Source organism: Bactrocera oleae, chromosome 5 (genome assembly GCF_042242935.1).
Source record: "Bactrocera oleae isolate idBacOlea1 chromosome 5, idBacOlea1, whole genome shotgun sequence".
In the NCBI taxonomy this organism is placed as follows: Eukaryota; Metazoa; Arthropoda; class Insecta; order Diptera; family Tephritidae; genus Bactrocera; species Bactrocera oleae.
The window spans coordinates 33,825,242-33,843,011 of NC_091539.1; the positions used below are offsets into that span (position 1 = coordinate 33,825,242).

At 28.5% G+C, this 17,770-nt stretch overlaps 1 protein-coding gene across 12 annotated transcripts in view; it reads right to left on the reverse strand.

The window, feature by feature from the left end:
- The window catches only part of mmd (disintegrin and metalloproteinase domain-containing protein mind-meld), a 509,673-nt gene that overhangs the window by 48,056 nt on the left and 443,847 nt on the right, over positions 1-17,770 (reverse strand). For 10 of the 12 annotated variants that reach the window (XM_036371745.2, XM_036371747.2, XM_070110648.1 and 7 more), the window contains exon 19: positions 9,464-9,602. In XM_036371745.2, the coding sequence (XP_036227638.2) occupies positions 9,464-9,602 (139 nt within the window). The remainder of the gene's footprint in view (positions 1-9,463; positions 9,603-17,770) is intronic. The other 2 variants (XM_070110649.1, XM_070110652.1) reach the window with 1 other exon arrangement.

Sequence of the window (17,770 nt, forward strand, 5' to 3'; positions counted from 1 at the left end):
AACACTAAAAAAATTAAAATTGTAAACCGGAAATTATTTTGCATATGCACTAAGCTGGCACTAATATTATCTTGCAAAGTCCCCTTTCTTTTTAAACATTTTAGTTTTTTAATCCATTTTCGCATTTTGAATTTTTGCACTCAATATTTTCTTAGTTTATAACCAATTGCATAAGAAATAGAACCAAACTTAAAGCGTTGTTAATATACCGTTGTAATTTAAACAATTTTAATCAAATTTTATTTCTTAAGTTTACTAAATTTGCATTTAAAAAAAATATCAATTTTATGTTAAATTTTCAAAGATAATAGTGTAAGAGATTTTTATTTTGCATCAGTTTGAAAATATGTATCTTTTTGTAACTAAAGAAGTTAACTGAAATTTACAAGTGATAATAAAGTAGAATATAATTAAATTTAGGAGAACCTGATGTTTATTGTGCCCTCTTCTTTTTATAAGTACTCTCCTATGCTCATCGCACTGATAAATTCCACGATCTTGTTAGGTGCCATTGCGGTAATGTTCTCCTTCCTTGGTTTTATGGATCCAAGAGCCTTATGCGTGCGTCTACACATCGCTACACAATCTAGGAACCAAGTAATAAGTGTGACTAGTTCGCAGAATGAGACTGATGGCAAAGTGGAGTGAAGAAAGATCAGTGAAGCGACGAATTCAATGTACAATAGTACATTAATGTGGAGTCTTGTAGGTCGTGAAACGAACAATTCAACATTGACAACAGTGACATTCTGTGAATCCACTGAACAAATATTGCAACTTTCCGCTATTTTGTTTCATACTTCACTATGTTCATAGCCTAAGGTGAAGACATAGTATATCGAAAATTAATGCAGTGATAAAATTTATAAATTTAACAGCTGAAAAGCATGTAGAGAAGATCCAATAATCTACTAAAAGAACAACTCTGTAGTTCCAGTCCCAATATATTGTAGGCCCTGGGTTAGCAATTGATGAAACAACTGCACAATTCATCTTAATTTCTCTAGTAGACAATGAGTTTAAGTTGCTCGTGAAACCCCATTTATCTTCGCACTATTGACCGACTTAGCCTACCATTTCTGTGAGAGTTCACGCAATCGTATGCTAGAACTTGGCTTTGATGAAAACGATAACAAAAATTTCAACTACTAAATATGATCCAAGTAATAATTACAACAACAGAACCAGAATCTTTTCTACATAGAACTGTTAAATATGTTGGTACGGACCACGTTTTATGGTTTCTAGATATGTTGACAGGTACACATACGGGTGCAGGTTGAACGAGAGATTAGTCATCAAACTTTTGATTGCAATTTGGATTCCTATAATTATTTGACCCATCTTTATATGATATTTCCATCCCAGATCTAAATTATATGGGTATTTGATCGATATTTTTAAAAGCTCGTTAAACGAAAGGTTCTATTTAGTTGTCATAATCTCGCTTCTACAACAAAAGTTTCAAAACTTACTATGTGGTTCTTCAAGGTTTGTTAAAGCTTGAAAAAGCAAGATTTCAATACAAAATCTTATAATATAATAGCTAAATAGTTTATAAAAACAGCACAAAAATGGATTTGACAGATAGGAAGAGTGATCTAGATTATATCGGCTTGTTATGATTTTATACGGGGTGTGGGAATCGAGTCGATATCGCGTTTTGTAATCTATATACTTATACCCTGAACAGGGTATATTAAGTTTGCCTTCGGAGAGCCTATAAAATATATACAATACATAAATAATCAGTATGACACGCTGAGTGGATTTAACCATTCGTTTGTCCACGAACTGTCCTTTTCTCACTAAGAGGCTGCTCATTTGTCGAAACGATATCGGACCACTATAGCTATAGTTGCCATACAAACTGACCGTTCACAATCAAAATAAAGATTTTCATAAAAGAAAGTAACCTTCATTCGACTTGAAAGTTGTTTATAGAATGTGTTCAGAAAAAACCAGCAACACGTTTTGCGTTTTCAAATTTAGTTATTCATATAGTTGCTATAAGAAATGCACCAGTGAAGGGTATTATAGCTTCGGTGTCACCGAAGTTGACGTTTTTACTTTTTTTTAACTTTACGAACTAGTTTGCAGTATATTTGTGGTTAATTTTAAAAGTATTTGACTACTATAGCAAACAATCGCAATAACAATAAAAATCTCTTACACACGCTTTAAAAAAAACTGACATTGTTAAATGAAAATAAAATGTTTTTTATATTATTCTAGGGCAAAAGCTATAATCAAACATGTTTTTATACCTGGAAAATATAAACATATATATTTTTTTCAATTAACGATTTTGGCAAGTGAAATGAGCGATTATTTTTTTTTGTGAAAATTTATGTGCATATTTGTGGTTTTTAAATGTTATTGTTATTTTTATTATTATCATTATTTTTATGCAATTGCAAATAGATATTGACATAAAGTATTGTTTTGAAAGTTTTTGTTCAAAATTCAAGGCATTTACACAGTATGACAATTGTTATGGTAAATGTTATTATTGTCATTGTTATCACGCAGTTAATAGTATATATATATTTTTTAAGGCAATTGGTATTTTTTTTTTATTAATAGTTCACATTGCAAATTGCGAGTTTATTCAAGTCGGTTAGTTGGTTGGTTGGTTGTATTTGTTGTAGTTGTTTGATTTTTTTGTAAGTTACAAACGTTGTTAGTTGTTGTTGGTTGTGTTGAAGTTGTGAAGTAGTTAGATTGGATTGGGTAAGACGGTTGTTGATTAGTTTAACGGTTGTTGGTCATTTAGAGGATGGTTGGTATTTGTTTAAGGGGGACAGATGGTGGTTTTACAAAGCGGTATACGATATTTTAGTTTTTCAAGTATTATATGTATATATGTTTGCAATTGTAGCATTTAGTGTGTTTGCATGTGTATTAGTAGTTATGGTTGTATTTGTTTTTTTTCAAGCTTTAATGTGTTTTTTATAAAAAAATAATTTTGTGTGGGTTTGTATTTTTTCGGGAGCGGGAAAATGTTCATACATCGATATACAAACAATGGTGTCAAGCGCAGCAGATTGTGGCATCAACACATTTATTTGTACATCTTGTACGATGTTCTGTTAGTAATGCGGCAGCACATTACGCTACTATATTTTATTGGCTCAGTAGAAAGCACCACCATAACTCAAAACGACAGTCTATAGTATTTATTATTTAAATTCTTCCAATGCTCTAAGCTGATTGTTAAACATTAAATATTTTTTCAAATTTAATTTTAAATTTTAATTCTTTTTAATTTTTGCGAAAGGAGATTTGTGTGACCACATTTTAGCAGCCTTTTTGGTTAAACGCAACTGCTTAAAATTTCGCTATGACATTTTTCAAACACCAATCCAAAATGTTTTGGCATGAAAATTTTTGTCTTAAAAATGGCATAGTGAAATCGCGGCATTATATGCCAACCAGCAAGGCTCCTGCATGCACTTCCTTTATCTCTTTGCTCGCACAATGAAACGTTTCAATTATATTATTGTTGTTTTATATCTTTCTTTCTCGTAAGTGGGTGTTTAACTGCTTGTCAAATGTCTAAGTGCGTATGTGTGTGCTTTCTGTCTTGTGTCTGCTTTTGCGTGTTTTATTGTTTTGCATTTAAGCTTATTCTTTTTTGCTCTCCCAATTTTCTTAATTTTTTCTTTGTGTGCTGTGTGGTTATTGTTGTAGACATCGAGATAAATACACTACACTTAATAACGTATTTCATATTATTTACATATATACACACACATAGCAGCAACTCAAGTTCTATACAAAACGTGCTGTAAACCAATTGCAAAAAAAAACACAAAAACAAAAAAAAAATTCGCAAACTCGGAACTCTAAAATTGGGTTTTCTTGACTGCTTGGAAAAACTTTCATGAATTTTCAACAGCTTATTAGACTTAATAGCTCCTCTGTCCAACTAAACACGAGCATCTATAACTGAGACACTTACAAACATATGCGACTCGCTTGCAAAACGAAACACAGTTGCGACATTCAAAAACAAAATAAAAAACATTAAAAAACGAAACAAATCAGATATGAAATTTAACTAAGAATTTCAGTTTCTACTGTTAATCCTTGGCTACTTGCGGTGTACTTACCAACCTCACGCGAAGCGTTTCGAATTCTGGAGTAGATCTACGAAATTTTTCTAACTGTAACAAGGAAGTATTTCGAAGAATTTGGAGTTGTTTTCTACTTAATTTGCTTATTAATATTTTAGGATTTCTGCTTCTAAGTATTTTTTACATACATTAGTCAAGGAAGCAGCCCTAAGCAATATGATTTTGCAATCGTGTACCAAGCCAATTTCTCCAATTCCAATTTCTTTAGCGGAGAGTTAAATAGTTGAAAATGTTCGGTCTTAAATCAAAATGATTCTACTAAAGGGAAAGTACACGATGTTCGGGCTTTAGATTAGGTTTAACGAATGGACTTCCCAGTTCCAACTGATATCAAAGACAAATGAACTTCACGCTCTTCAAGTCTGGTTTTGTTTGCCAAAAACAGCTGATGTTAAGTGAATTCGGAACATCTAACGAAACGTGATGGCGCACAGTTTACAAAAATATTTACAAGACCGAAATGCCAACAATTACCGAAACTTTGTATAGAAATCTTAGTCAGAAAAGTGAGTGTTGCTTTAACGCTTGATGGAGAGTATCAAAAAGTCTAAAATTACTCGGTGTTAAAGGGTTTTCTTTTGGAAATGTTTCTTACCATAAAACAAAATTCTATCGAAAGCAACCTTATAAACTGTTTTTAAGGTTGTATTGAACTGAAAGGTAGAATTTTATTTCATGAAATTAATGAGCCCTCGTCAAAAAGGGTTATTGGTAATCGATGGGTACCATTAGATTCCGGATGTGCATCTCACTTGTGGACTCGTTAAAATAATTACTCATATTTCGACTCAGTGCGTAAAAATTGTATCTTTTGAAATAGTACACAAAGAGTTAAAAAGAAATAAAGCCTAATTCCTTTGGAGATATTATCTTTCGAAGCAGAAAAAGCATTTCTTGCTAAGAAATCTGCAACTGCTACTTGTCCTAAATTATCTTTTGCACTGTTAACTTTAGAATGTCGGCTAAAAAAATCGAAAAGTTCAACGAATATTTGGATGTTTGTAGAATAATGTTTCTTGAAAATTATTAACATCCTCACGGCTTCAACTTTTTCGATAAGATGTGTTACTAGGACTTATAGTCTGTTGAGGAGCTTTGTCCGATTTCTCGGCTTATTATCTATGTAGTACTTCAGGTAAATATACTGAAATCAAAGAAGCATGTTGCTTATGCGAGGCAGATACGAAAGTAAATAATTATAATTTCAATCTATTAATGAATAAAGAATACTTCAGAAATACTTCCCTGTAGCAAACTTTGCCACTCTAGAGATTTTCTTTATTAGGTTTTATTATATTGTAAAATATATAGATACTGTACGAATATAATTTAACTATTGTATTATTATATATACAATTATTTCATTGCTTTGAATAATGTTTTTAAATAACCGTTTCTAATTTTTTATGATTTTAGAACGCAATTTGCAACCACTGAAAATCCCTAGATTGAACTGCTTGTTTTTGTACAAACCTGTGCAGCTGGGTCCAATAGAGATATTGGCTACAAAAATTTATTAACCCTAATCCACTAATTCTATATAAATATATACTAAAGTATATATGCATGTATAGTCCTAGAAATTGTTTAGATTTCTCCACTAAATCACTACAATTAAATGCTGCTGTATTTATTTATTCGTTCATGAATGTTTGTTTGCATGTAAGCGTTTAACGCTAGGACACCTACAGCTATTGCTAGATGCTATTGTTATTAATATTTGTTTATGTTGTAGCTCATTTAATAGTAATTGTAGTAGTAGTTAGTTGGTTATGGAAAATAACACGTGCTTGCAACAGCTGACTGACAACTGCAACTATTTCTTGTATATAGTATATTTGTATATATATTTCTTGTAAATTATTTAGTTTTTTTATATAAAATTATTTACTAGCGTTCGGCCATTTAAAAGCGGCACCAAAAAGTAGTAATGAAAAATTTTTTAAGTTACAATTCACGTTTGAACATTGCGGTTTGCTTTTGTTGTTATTGTTTCTGCGTGATTATGTTTTGTAGTAAGACACATACAATATGAAAATAAAATAGAAGATTTTTTTATAAAAAATAACTTTAAATAAAATAAATAAAAATATTAAAAAATAAAATGAAATTATAAATCTGCACTTGCAGAAAAAAGTCAGTCATATTTTATATTTTTGTAATTTTTTTCTTAAATACATATATGTATATGTATGTATAGGTAGTTGTATGTATTATTACTCGTATAAGACGCTGAATTGTTGTTGAAATGAAACCCACTTGCATTGTTGTAATGTCAGTACGCTGAGTTAACGAAAATGTTGCATTGAATTGAAGGCGCTTTGGCGATATTGGGTAGCGAATTTTTGGGGGTTCAAAAACTCATACAAAATTTCAATATTCGCATTTGAAATTTTTTTACACAACTACGGGTAGTTTGAGACGCTACAATGTTTTTTTTTTTCATTTTTTCTAGTCAAGGTTTTATACAGAAAATCAAAAAATTTAATTTGAAATGAATCAAATAAAGAAAATGAGTTTAGGAAAGCTCAAAAAGTAATTGGAAATAATTTGAAGATAATCATTACTACTTGCTAAAATTCTTTATCTTAAAACTAAACGCAATATTTATTAGGAAATCTCTTATTTGTGACAATAGTAACTTCCTTTTCATCAAATTGATCAAATTCTTTATATTATTTAAAAAAAAGCTCTTCCGCATAGATCTTTGGGTTACTTGAAAAAGAAAAATGTTGAAATAGTGAAATTGAAAATTTGCACACAAATAATTAACTAAAACGTACATTTTACAACGTTTTATTAAATACAGCACATTTATGTATTTACATACACTGAGGAAATTGTTTGAATTATTTAGATAGTGAAATAAAAGCTTAGAGAAATTTACAAATATACAAAAATCAAGCAAAACTTTTTTATTTGTATTTGTGCTTCACAACACTATTTACATTTAGATAAGAAAGTATTTAGAAGACGTTTTTATTTTTATTGAAAGAGGAAAAGCTTATCAACTGCATTTTGGAATTGAAACTACAACTGAAGAAAAAAAAAGAAAAACAATATGGTGGAGAGTGGATTGAAAAAGCTGCTTGAATGAGTATTAAATGAGTCCTGCGTTAATTCGTCTGTATGTATGTACCTATATGAGTAATTTAAGTGTTTGTGGATTTTTTTTTTTTTTGATTAATTAAAAAAAGCGTTATTGACGCTATTGAAATGTAGACTTTTTGACAGCTTTGCTTCTGGTTTCTGATTTTGCTTAAGAGATATGTGTTTCCGTACAAGAGGAAAAGAGAAAAAAATATTGTATCTTAGCTTTAAGAAAGAAATTAAGTGATTTTAACTATCCTTTAGTGTGATTTATGAAACTGATCCTTATCGCATCTATCTCCATCTATCTCTCTCAAAAGTTCTAAATGCACAGAGGCCATTGATATTTAACGGCAAAAGCCGTTCTGTTAATCATCTTTCGAGCAAAAGTCTCAGCAAAAGTCGCTAGATAGTGTTGAATATTCTAAAATTAGTCTTTCAAAATTGCAAATATCAATGCTACAAGTACTCAGAGCTTCTTTTCATCGTCTCCGATTTTAGAATTAACTATAATGTACACTAAAAATCGCGGAGCTAGAAACTGGATTGATTTACAGTTCTCGGTATGAACTGAAGAAAGGTTAATTACATATTGAGTCATATATTTCCATCAGTCAGCGATATCTCCCATAATAATGTAGTGTGACATTCGCATGGAGCAAATGAAAGTTTAAATTTTGAAGCGCGTTACGGCTTGAAGTTGGCAGCTGATATAAGTGGGAATGGAGATGAGTTATTTCTTCAACTCCCTCATTTTCAATGAGAGACTTTCACACTCTTATTTGGATATAGTCGTAGCACGACCGGGTCTTCTTGTTTTTTAATATTAAACTTTAAAGGAATATATATATTTTTTTAACACATTTATAGAGTTTTTAAAGCAATTAAATAAGAGTTAACCTAGTAAGCAACAAACTATATTTACAAGGTAGCACACTTTTCAGCAAAATCAGAAATCAAAACTCGTTTTAGCTTTGCCGTCGTCTCTTAAGTTTTTTTGTAGTTAGTAATTTCCTTCTTTTTCCTATGTGTATGTATGTATTTAATTTTTATGTCTTCTGTCTCTGGTTAGTAGCAGTGCTTGCATTTCAATTTTACTAGTAAGTAATATTTTTAATTGTGTCTTGAATGTATATATGTAGTGGTAATTGTTTATGTGATTTAGTAAAGAAAATAATAATATTAGTAAAACTAAGTACGTATACATATACAAAAATTTGTTCAAAGCAACCAACACAACCAAATACCGAAAAAGAAAAAAAAATAACAACTTGCAAATAGTAAAAATATTGAAAAATATGTCAAAAAAAACATTTATGCACATAAAATATTTAAAAAAAAATGTTGGTTAATAAATTAATAATTTTTACAAATGATAAATTAATCATTTCATAAATAAATATTTATTAAATAAATTTATTTTTTATTTTTTTTTTATTGAAGAATATATAAAAATAATAATAAAAAATAAGGCTGAGAAAAAAAATTTAAGGAAAATAATTTGAGTTTAATACATTTTTGTAAGAGAAATAATTTTTTCAATAAAAAAAGAGTTTTTTTTTATAAATAAAATAATATAAAGAAAATAATAAATAGAATTAATACATATTTTTTTGTTTTATGAAAAATAATTTTAATTAAAAAAAAAGTATTTTGTTTTAAGAAAAACAATTTTAATTTTATAAAATTTTTTAAATAAATAAAAAGTTTTCACAAATATACATTTTTTATAAATAGAAAATAAAATATAAATAAGAATAATAAAAAAATTATAATTAATATTAAAAAAAAAATTTTAAGTAATAAACTGTTTTAAGTAAATAAATTTTTATAAATAAATAAATTATATATATATATATATCATAAATAATTATCTTTTTATAATTAAAAAATATAATTAATAATGTAGAAAAATTAAATTAAATGATTAATAAAAAATATTTTTATATAAGAAAAAAAATTATTGTAAACATTTAAAAAAACATTGCATAAATATTACTAAAGAGTGTCATAAAAAAAAAATAAAAGTAGAATTAACTGATTCAAAGCATTTCAATGTTAGCGAAACGCTTGCAGTTGATTTTTACTGTTTTTATAAATTTGTTTTCAAATAAAATTTGGTTTTAATTAATTTTGAAATTAATTTTTTTAGAATAAGAAACTGTTTTTTGCGTTTGGTATTTTTGTATTTGTTTTTCTTGATTTAAGTTTTTCATTACTTCTTTTCAACTAACCTCAGACACAGGGAGAAGTTTCTATGTACTACAACTGACCTGTAGCACAGTGCCATCAAGGTGAAAGTAACAAAAACGAACCCAACAACTGACATTAGTACACCGACCAGGAATACTGTATTTGAGCCGTGGTAGTTCTCTATACGAGTGTGAACGTTGTTATTGTTTTAGTTGTTATTTTATGGCAGGTAAGGTGATTTTTGTTTTGTTTTAATTTGTTGTTGTGTAATGTCATACATTTTTTTATTGTGGGGGTGGGTGGTAGGTTGTGAAAAGAATACAAAATATTTGGTGTTGAAACATTTTTTTTGTAATTTTTTAAATATTTTTTTTGGTAGGATCAAGGTAGCGGATATATAGATTTGTGGATGTTAAAGATACATTTTTTTATATATAATGTCATATGTATATATGTGTAGTTTATATTCATTGAAAAAGTTTTCAGCATTTCAGTTTTATAACACAAAAACCAAAAAGAAATGTAGCACACATGGTTAGGCGTCGTATACATATTGTTATTGTTGTTGTTCCGGAAGCGTTGTGAGCGACGTATGGACGATTTTTGGTCGTTGTTGTTGTTTGTGGTGCAGTTGACGTTGTATTTGTGACGCGCAATTTGTATAAAAATAAAGTTTAGAATTTCATTTGATTGGCATAAGTCAAAATATAGGGATACATATTATATGATTTTTTGGAGTAAATTTGTAGAAAGGCATATGTATTAAATATCTTTCGATTTTGTTCACCAAGGAAACAAGTTTCTAAGCAGCGATTATAATAAGCGTGGAGTTTAACGCGACTTGTTTACTAGGATTACTTTGATTTTTGTTACTCAGGTGTCTATATACTACAGTGGCACTAAACTTGTTATATATTTCGTATATGGCTACGTGTGTAGGCAATAAATACGAGTACTTCAGTTTGATTGCAGCGATTTCGGCCGCTGTGCCGGTTGTTTGTGGTTGCTGGTTGCAATATTAATCAAGTATAATAACAATAGCAACAACTCCACCAGCAACCTCAACTACTATGACAATGGTAATCCCCTAATACACGCTTTGTGATGTGATTTGATTTGACAAGGAGCAATGAGTAAGGCGGGGTCGAACAGTGGGAAAAGTGAAAAAATAGTGGCTATATACATATTTATATGTTACAGCAGTGTAGTATATACATATGTGTGACTCCCCACTCATATGCAAGTGTAAGCAGTAATGATTTGGAGCGCTTGGGCGTTTACATTGGTGTTGTGTTTATTTGCCTATTTTTTGGTGCAAAAGCTTCGCCATTCTACGCAGATGTTATGCTTGGCACGTAGACGAAGCGCCTTTCACATGGATTCTCTGCTGGCTGATTCTTTAGATTTAACTGGCTTGCATTCAAAAACTTCACAGATGTGTTAGTGGAGTATTAAGTATTGTCGTAACGTGTGTCGCATAAAGAATCCGTATACATAGGTATATAAATGCACAAAGGTATGTGCCATATATATTTCGTTCAGCTTCGAATAATTTTTATTTTAGATAATGCAAATACATTGTAGAATCATACTTTATAGCTATGTAATGGCTTTATAGTCAGCATTTAACTGCTTTTCTGTGAAAATTAAATTCTAAAAATTTAATTTCCCAACTGATTACGTATTCTGCACAAGTTATTTGATTATTTGACTGCATTCAATATTACATATAAATGTAAAAAAATTGTGAAAGTTATAGTAAAGAAAATAAATAGCTATGTACATATATATAAATATACATATTTATTTTATAAATAAAAAGCATGTACTTTATCCTTCGTTATGTACATACAACTTGTATAAAATTAAAAATTTTTTTTTGAATTTTTCGAAATACGAATTATACACAAATATACACAATTACGAATTAGGTACAATTACACGTGACATAGGATCAATACATTAAGACACATGTGGTCACATCACACAGAGTTCTTAGGATGCGGTGATCAGATGATACATACTTACAGTTGTGAGAGTGATGTACAGTGTGCTATTGTATGTGTTTATATAGTGCAAATCTATTTCATTTGATGATTTGTGTTGCTATAATAAAAAAAAACAGTTTTCATTTGGTAATTTCCTTAGCTTCAAAAACAAATATTTTAATAATATTTTGCCATAAAAATTTCGTAATGAAAACTAGTTGCTCGAAAAATATGAAACTCAATTAAAATATTATAATGACACGTTGACAGCGCGCTACTTTTAAGCAAAGACTTACTTTTTTTAAGCATTAATGGAAAGGCAAAATAATTGAAAGAAACGAAATAGGAATTTTATTTATTTATAAAATTCCATTAAAGTGTAATAACAAATATATCTGTTTGTTTAAAAAATGACAAAACTGAACCCACATTACAATAAGCCACCTAACCTCAGTTTTTGGGATTTTCCGAGTTTGAAAATATTAATATTTGCTATTGCAGTATACGACAGACAAAGTCAATTTGAATTTTTTAAGTGAAAAAAAACTAATATTCGATAGTCACTTAATAAGTAAATTATATAGTCAATATATTTTACTGTTTATCAAATTTTTAATTATAAATCTAATTTGAAGAATTTCTTTTTTTGACTTGCTAGAAGAGCTGTTCACTTATTCTTCATAGAAGCAAATTTATCGGCACAATATGAAATTCCATCATATCTACTTTTTAAGAGAATCACTCTTAAGTCAAATTTAGTATATAAAAGTTATATAACTTTCCTAACGCAGGCAATTCAGTCGTTCGTTGCCAGTATATTGTCGATTACTATCAACCCTTGTTATAGTATACAGAAATGTCAAATTCAGACAACTGTTCAAGAATAGTTGCCTACAGTATTTTTAGAGGTTTGGTATTTGATTACGTTGAATATCTTTACGGAAAAACAAACATTGTTTTTGATTTTGATCTACATTTCTAACGGAATAATTTATCCAAATGGATTTTTCAAATAATAGTTTATTTTTAAACTGGTTTCAGTAGCTAACCGTAAAACAAAATTCTGTTATTGTATTCAACGCAAGTACATGGGCAATTTTAATTATTATCCTTCCTCAATAGGGCTTTAAAGAAGGTATACATATGTATATGTACATATAAAAAATAAGTGAGAAAGGGGGACTAGATAATATAGAAAAAAGGTGGAAGTCTTTTACCTTATGGCTAAACAAATATTCTTACAAAATTGGCAAATCAGGTAATTAAAAACAAATATTCTTAAGGACTTTATTGGTACAGAGGTTATTTTCTTAAAGGTCAAATTATTTAAAAATATATAATATTTTAATGCTAAGAAGCTAAAAATTAATTACGCTAAAATGCCGATGCTATGAAAATCGTATATCTTCGTTTCCAATTATTGTATTTTTAGATGAAATGAGAGATTATAGACTTTGCATGTTTTAAAACAAAAATTGGAATTAATATGCATATATATATATATTTTTTTTAAGCTTCACGAAATCACAACAAAATTATTTTCAATGATTTTCAGTTGCTGCAGATACTTTGCGCTTAAAAGCAATAAAATTAAAACTAAAAGCATATCTATTAATCAACTTGCGATATTTTTCAGAGCACGTAGTGTTAGTTTGCAAAGCGAATTATGAAAATAAAACTAAAATTACAAATCATCAGTTGCATAGAATTAAAAAATAAATAACTTAACTGATACAGTTGATATGCCGTTTGCTGGTGTTGCATAACGAGCATGAGGCATGTGGCGTGTGGCGCGGGACTATGAAATGTGATCAAATAAATTGATAACATAAAATCAAAGCAAAAATGCTCGTCATGGATGTCCACAAAATGGAAAGCATAAATTGCGATGAATATTGGCAAAAGGCTAAAAATTACATTAGCAAAGCGAAAATTCTCTATTAGCAACAATATATATGTACTGTAGTATGTTTGTATGCTTATAACTGTTTGCCAAAAATATCAATAAATAATAAATGAATGAAAATGGAAAACTGCCATTCAAAAGCACACCGGCCATTGCTTGTTGAAAGTAATTAAAAGTGAAATTTGGAACCCGTGCTGCGGCTGAATGTTATTTTATGTTTATTTTTAATATACTAAATTTGTAAACGTCAATGACAGAACTCTATTTGTGAAAACCTTTGTGCGTAAATATTTTTTAACTATGCGAAAATTCGAATGTTTATATGTTCCAGTTCATTATATTATAGTCTATGAATAAATTGTGATAAAATTATCTGACATCTCTTCAATATACTCTGATTTATAGGCGTAAGTAATTTTTTTTTTTAATAATTCATGAAATTTGTTAATTTAAAATTAATACATGTATAGATTTTTATTGCAAACAGTTTTTAAAGTTCCGTGCTAAGATTTTGTAGCTTATTTTTTAGTCGTTTCTATCTAAAAAAAAATGCTGCACATTAAACACTTTATAAATCTTTTAAGTAATATGTACTTTCATTTTTTGAAGAAATTACATTTAATAAATTTGAAAATCTGTATCACATATTTCTAGTAATTTTACGCCAAGCGTACAAATCCATTCAATACTACTAAACACAACAATATACATTTCAACAAACGTCATTGTTGTCCAAAATCTGACGTATATTTCACGATTTCTGTCACAAATTTGAGCAATGCTGTTAAATACATTCAATGGTGATTCTAAAAATAAACTCTAGAATGGCTTCCGCTGCCATTAGCAAAGTAAAATCCTCTTATAGTAGCGGGGTCAATAAATATTTACAAGAAAATATTTTGGTCAATTTACTGTCAATTGTTGCATAAATAGTTGCACAAATGTTAAATTGCTCGATAATATGGAAAATTGAGAACATTGTGGAATTATATTGCTGAAGTTCTCTTAACGGCTCAATTGAGTGATTTTAAACAACAATGATGTTAAAGAATATTGTTAATTAACTAAATTTTGTGGCTGTCCGAAACGGCTATTCGATTATCGATTTTAAGAGTTTCTTTCTATGGCAGGTACATCTATTCATCATCAGAACATGCTCTGATTCGCAGAACTTAAAAGCAAACTGTGTTGTATAAAAATGATAATGAGGTAATGGAAAAAAAATGTATGCAAATAAAATATATTTCAAGATATATCTCGCTGTTGTCATATGTATGTATGATAATATGTTTTAGTGAATTTAAATTCACGAATATTTCAAGAGAATTTGTGGAAATCATTAGAGAATACAAATACCGAAATTAACACAAATATATTTGCTAGACACATAGTAAAAATGGAATTTTTTATGCCTATATGTTAATTGTAGCCACAGGGTTGCCATATGTATGCAATATAATATATATAATAAAAAATAAAACAAAAAAAATTACGCACACAATTACATAGAATTATCCATTTTATGCAACACTGTATAAAAATTAAAATAATACAGATACACACCACACATAGGTTTATGAAATACAATTAAGAAATACATACATTTGTGTATATTGGCTATAAACAGTTAGTTACAAAAATGCGTGTAAATGTATTAATTTTAATAATATGGTAGCATGATTGCCATACTTATTGTTGTAGTTCGTTATTTTATTATACATATATATATATTTTTTTTGATGACTGAGGAATAACAGAGCAACGCACACATTTATAAATGAGACCGAGGACAGAAAACCAAGCAACCATTTAATTCAATTGTGATTTTGGGTTGAGTGAATTTCATACAGTTTAATTGTTTTTCAAGTGTTGTTTTGTTTCTGTGTCTGTATTTTCGTTTGTTCTTTGCGTCTTGCTTCATATTGTCCGCCGTGAATTTCTTCGTCACTTTTCTTCTAATATATATATTGCAATTAAATTTATGAAGCCCAAAATTTGAGAATTTTGCGCCAAAACTTTTTTGAAATGTTGAAAAAAAAAATTAAATCGTATTCATATCAAAAAAAGGAAGAATTTCGATAACTGAAAAGAATTTAGATCAAAAGTGTTAAGAGTATTTGAAAATTAAAAAAAAAAAACTTATAAATAGTATTTATCCGTTAGATAAATGTGAAAATAACGGTTTCGATTATGAAAAAAGATTATATTTTTAACTAGAAAATTGGAATATCAAAAATTACAATAATTTTGAGTTCCCTTATATTTGGCAAAAATACGTTATTTTTCACATTTATATAATATTTCAGAATGCAGAATCATGGACAATTTTAGAATGGGGTAAACACCAACAATGCGGGCATGCTGAGCAAATCAAAGCTCTAAACGAGTAAGTTTCTCAAAGTATTCAGTTTGAAAATTGAAAAGTTTAGCTCATTTTATCATATTTTGGTAAACAAATATTTAATTAAATCGGTGGACAAATTTTCAAATTCAATTTATTGTCCATCCTTGCTTTCTTGGTGTTTACTCTGTAAATAATGATTTTTTAAATTTTTCCATGTTTCGATAAAATTTCTGTCTTTGTTAATTATTTCTTGTAATTTTGATTTGATTTTGCTTGGTACTCTACCTGTAGCAAACCGCCAGAGTTGCGAAACTAATGAAGACACATTTCACAATAACGGTTAATATGATGACCATGGTTAATGTGCTGATCCTATTTTGATCTGAGGGGCCTGTAAAATGTTGGATGGAAGGAAGGAACGTTTCCAATTCGTTCAATGCCAGTTACACAAGTCAAATATTTTATAGCAAATTTCGTAAAAATTTTAATTTAAAAAATTTTGAATTTAATTTTTTTCAACTTAGAAGCATACATTTAGGGTTTAACATTTTGTAAAGCATACGTCTAGGATATAAGTATGCACATTTGAAATTTTTGTGTATAAAACGTATTTAAGTAAATTTAAAAATTATGTAAATTCAACTACACTTAGTAAAATACAATGCCTTTACACGCAGCTAAGAATAAATTTGAAGAACGTTCACAAACTTAAAAATTCATTAAATACTATGAAAACATAATTATAATTTTTATGCTTTTTCTATAATTTAAATTATTCTTATTGAATTATTTATATTGTAACTAACGCTGTCCTGTGGAAGAGCAGGTTTTTCCTACAATTTCCAAACAGTTGAAATACCGATATCTCTTTTCTAAATTATATAACTACTAAATAATCACCAAATATAATATGATCGAAAACACTTTGCCAGCAGCGATTTGGCCGTGCCATTGTACATGATTTATAATTATACTCTCGCAACATGTTGCTACAGAGTATAATAGTTTCTTTTATTATATTTTTTAATAATATTGGTGCTTGGCAATACTGTTAAGTGATTACCATTGTCATATCACAACCGGATTTGGGTGGGGGAAAGGTTTTCAATACGAAAGCAGTAAAATTTTGTAGAAATATTCTTTCAAGGGAAAATGAAAATACTCTTTAAAAAATTTATAAATAATTACTATAAAACAATTTAACCCTAAAATACTAATTTATGTACTATTTGTAATTAAAGTGACAAGTTAAAGTTCAGAGTTGGGTTGAAACCTTCAAGTTGTCATAATAAACTCGAAAAAAGGAAGATATGTGGGTTTTGTTTTAATGATTTTCGATTTTATTTTTACCAAAAATAAACTGTAACTAAAATGTATATAAAATTAGTATTAAATAATCGTTTGCTGACTTTAAGTTCGCGAGTAAATTTCGAGCGAATTTTAACTATCATTTTCCATTTCAAAACCCAATAGGTGGGAGGCTCATAATATTTTGATGAATCTTCAATCTGCATTAAAGCACTATTAGAATATTTTAATATTACTCGAATTTTATATCACACAATATTTCACTGCTTGTATATCAATGGAAACATATATATATATATATTTTAATATTTGTTTCATTTAAGTAAATGGATATAAGCGATTTATATTATATTTAGAATTGACTATTAAAATGGGCAGAATGCGAACCCTATAGAAAGTTAAAACTCAATAATAAAAACAAACAAAAATGTGAATAAAAAAAAACCATCTTCTAATATCGACCCTTTTATATACAAAGCAGTTGGAATGCATTTTCAAAGCATAAGAACAATCGGAAGATATTTGGCTGATTTTTGAGAATATAAACTTTTTGTTTCTGAAACAATTTACATGGCACAACTTTGGATTATATATAAAAAAAATGATACGTTTATGAAAAAAAAATATTTCTTTTTATAATTTAGGTTTTAAGTATTAATTTAGGATTCAAGTATATTTGTACTTTTTGTGCTTAAAAAATATTCAATGTTATTAGCCGTACTTATGTTTTGAAGCAGTAGAAAAATTTTAATCTTTAGCCAAACTTCTACATATTACATAGTCTTTTATGAAGTTGTTTTTT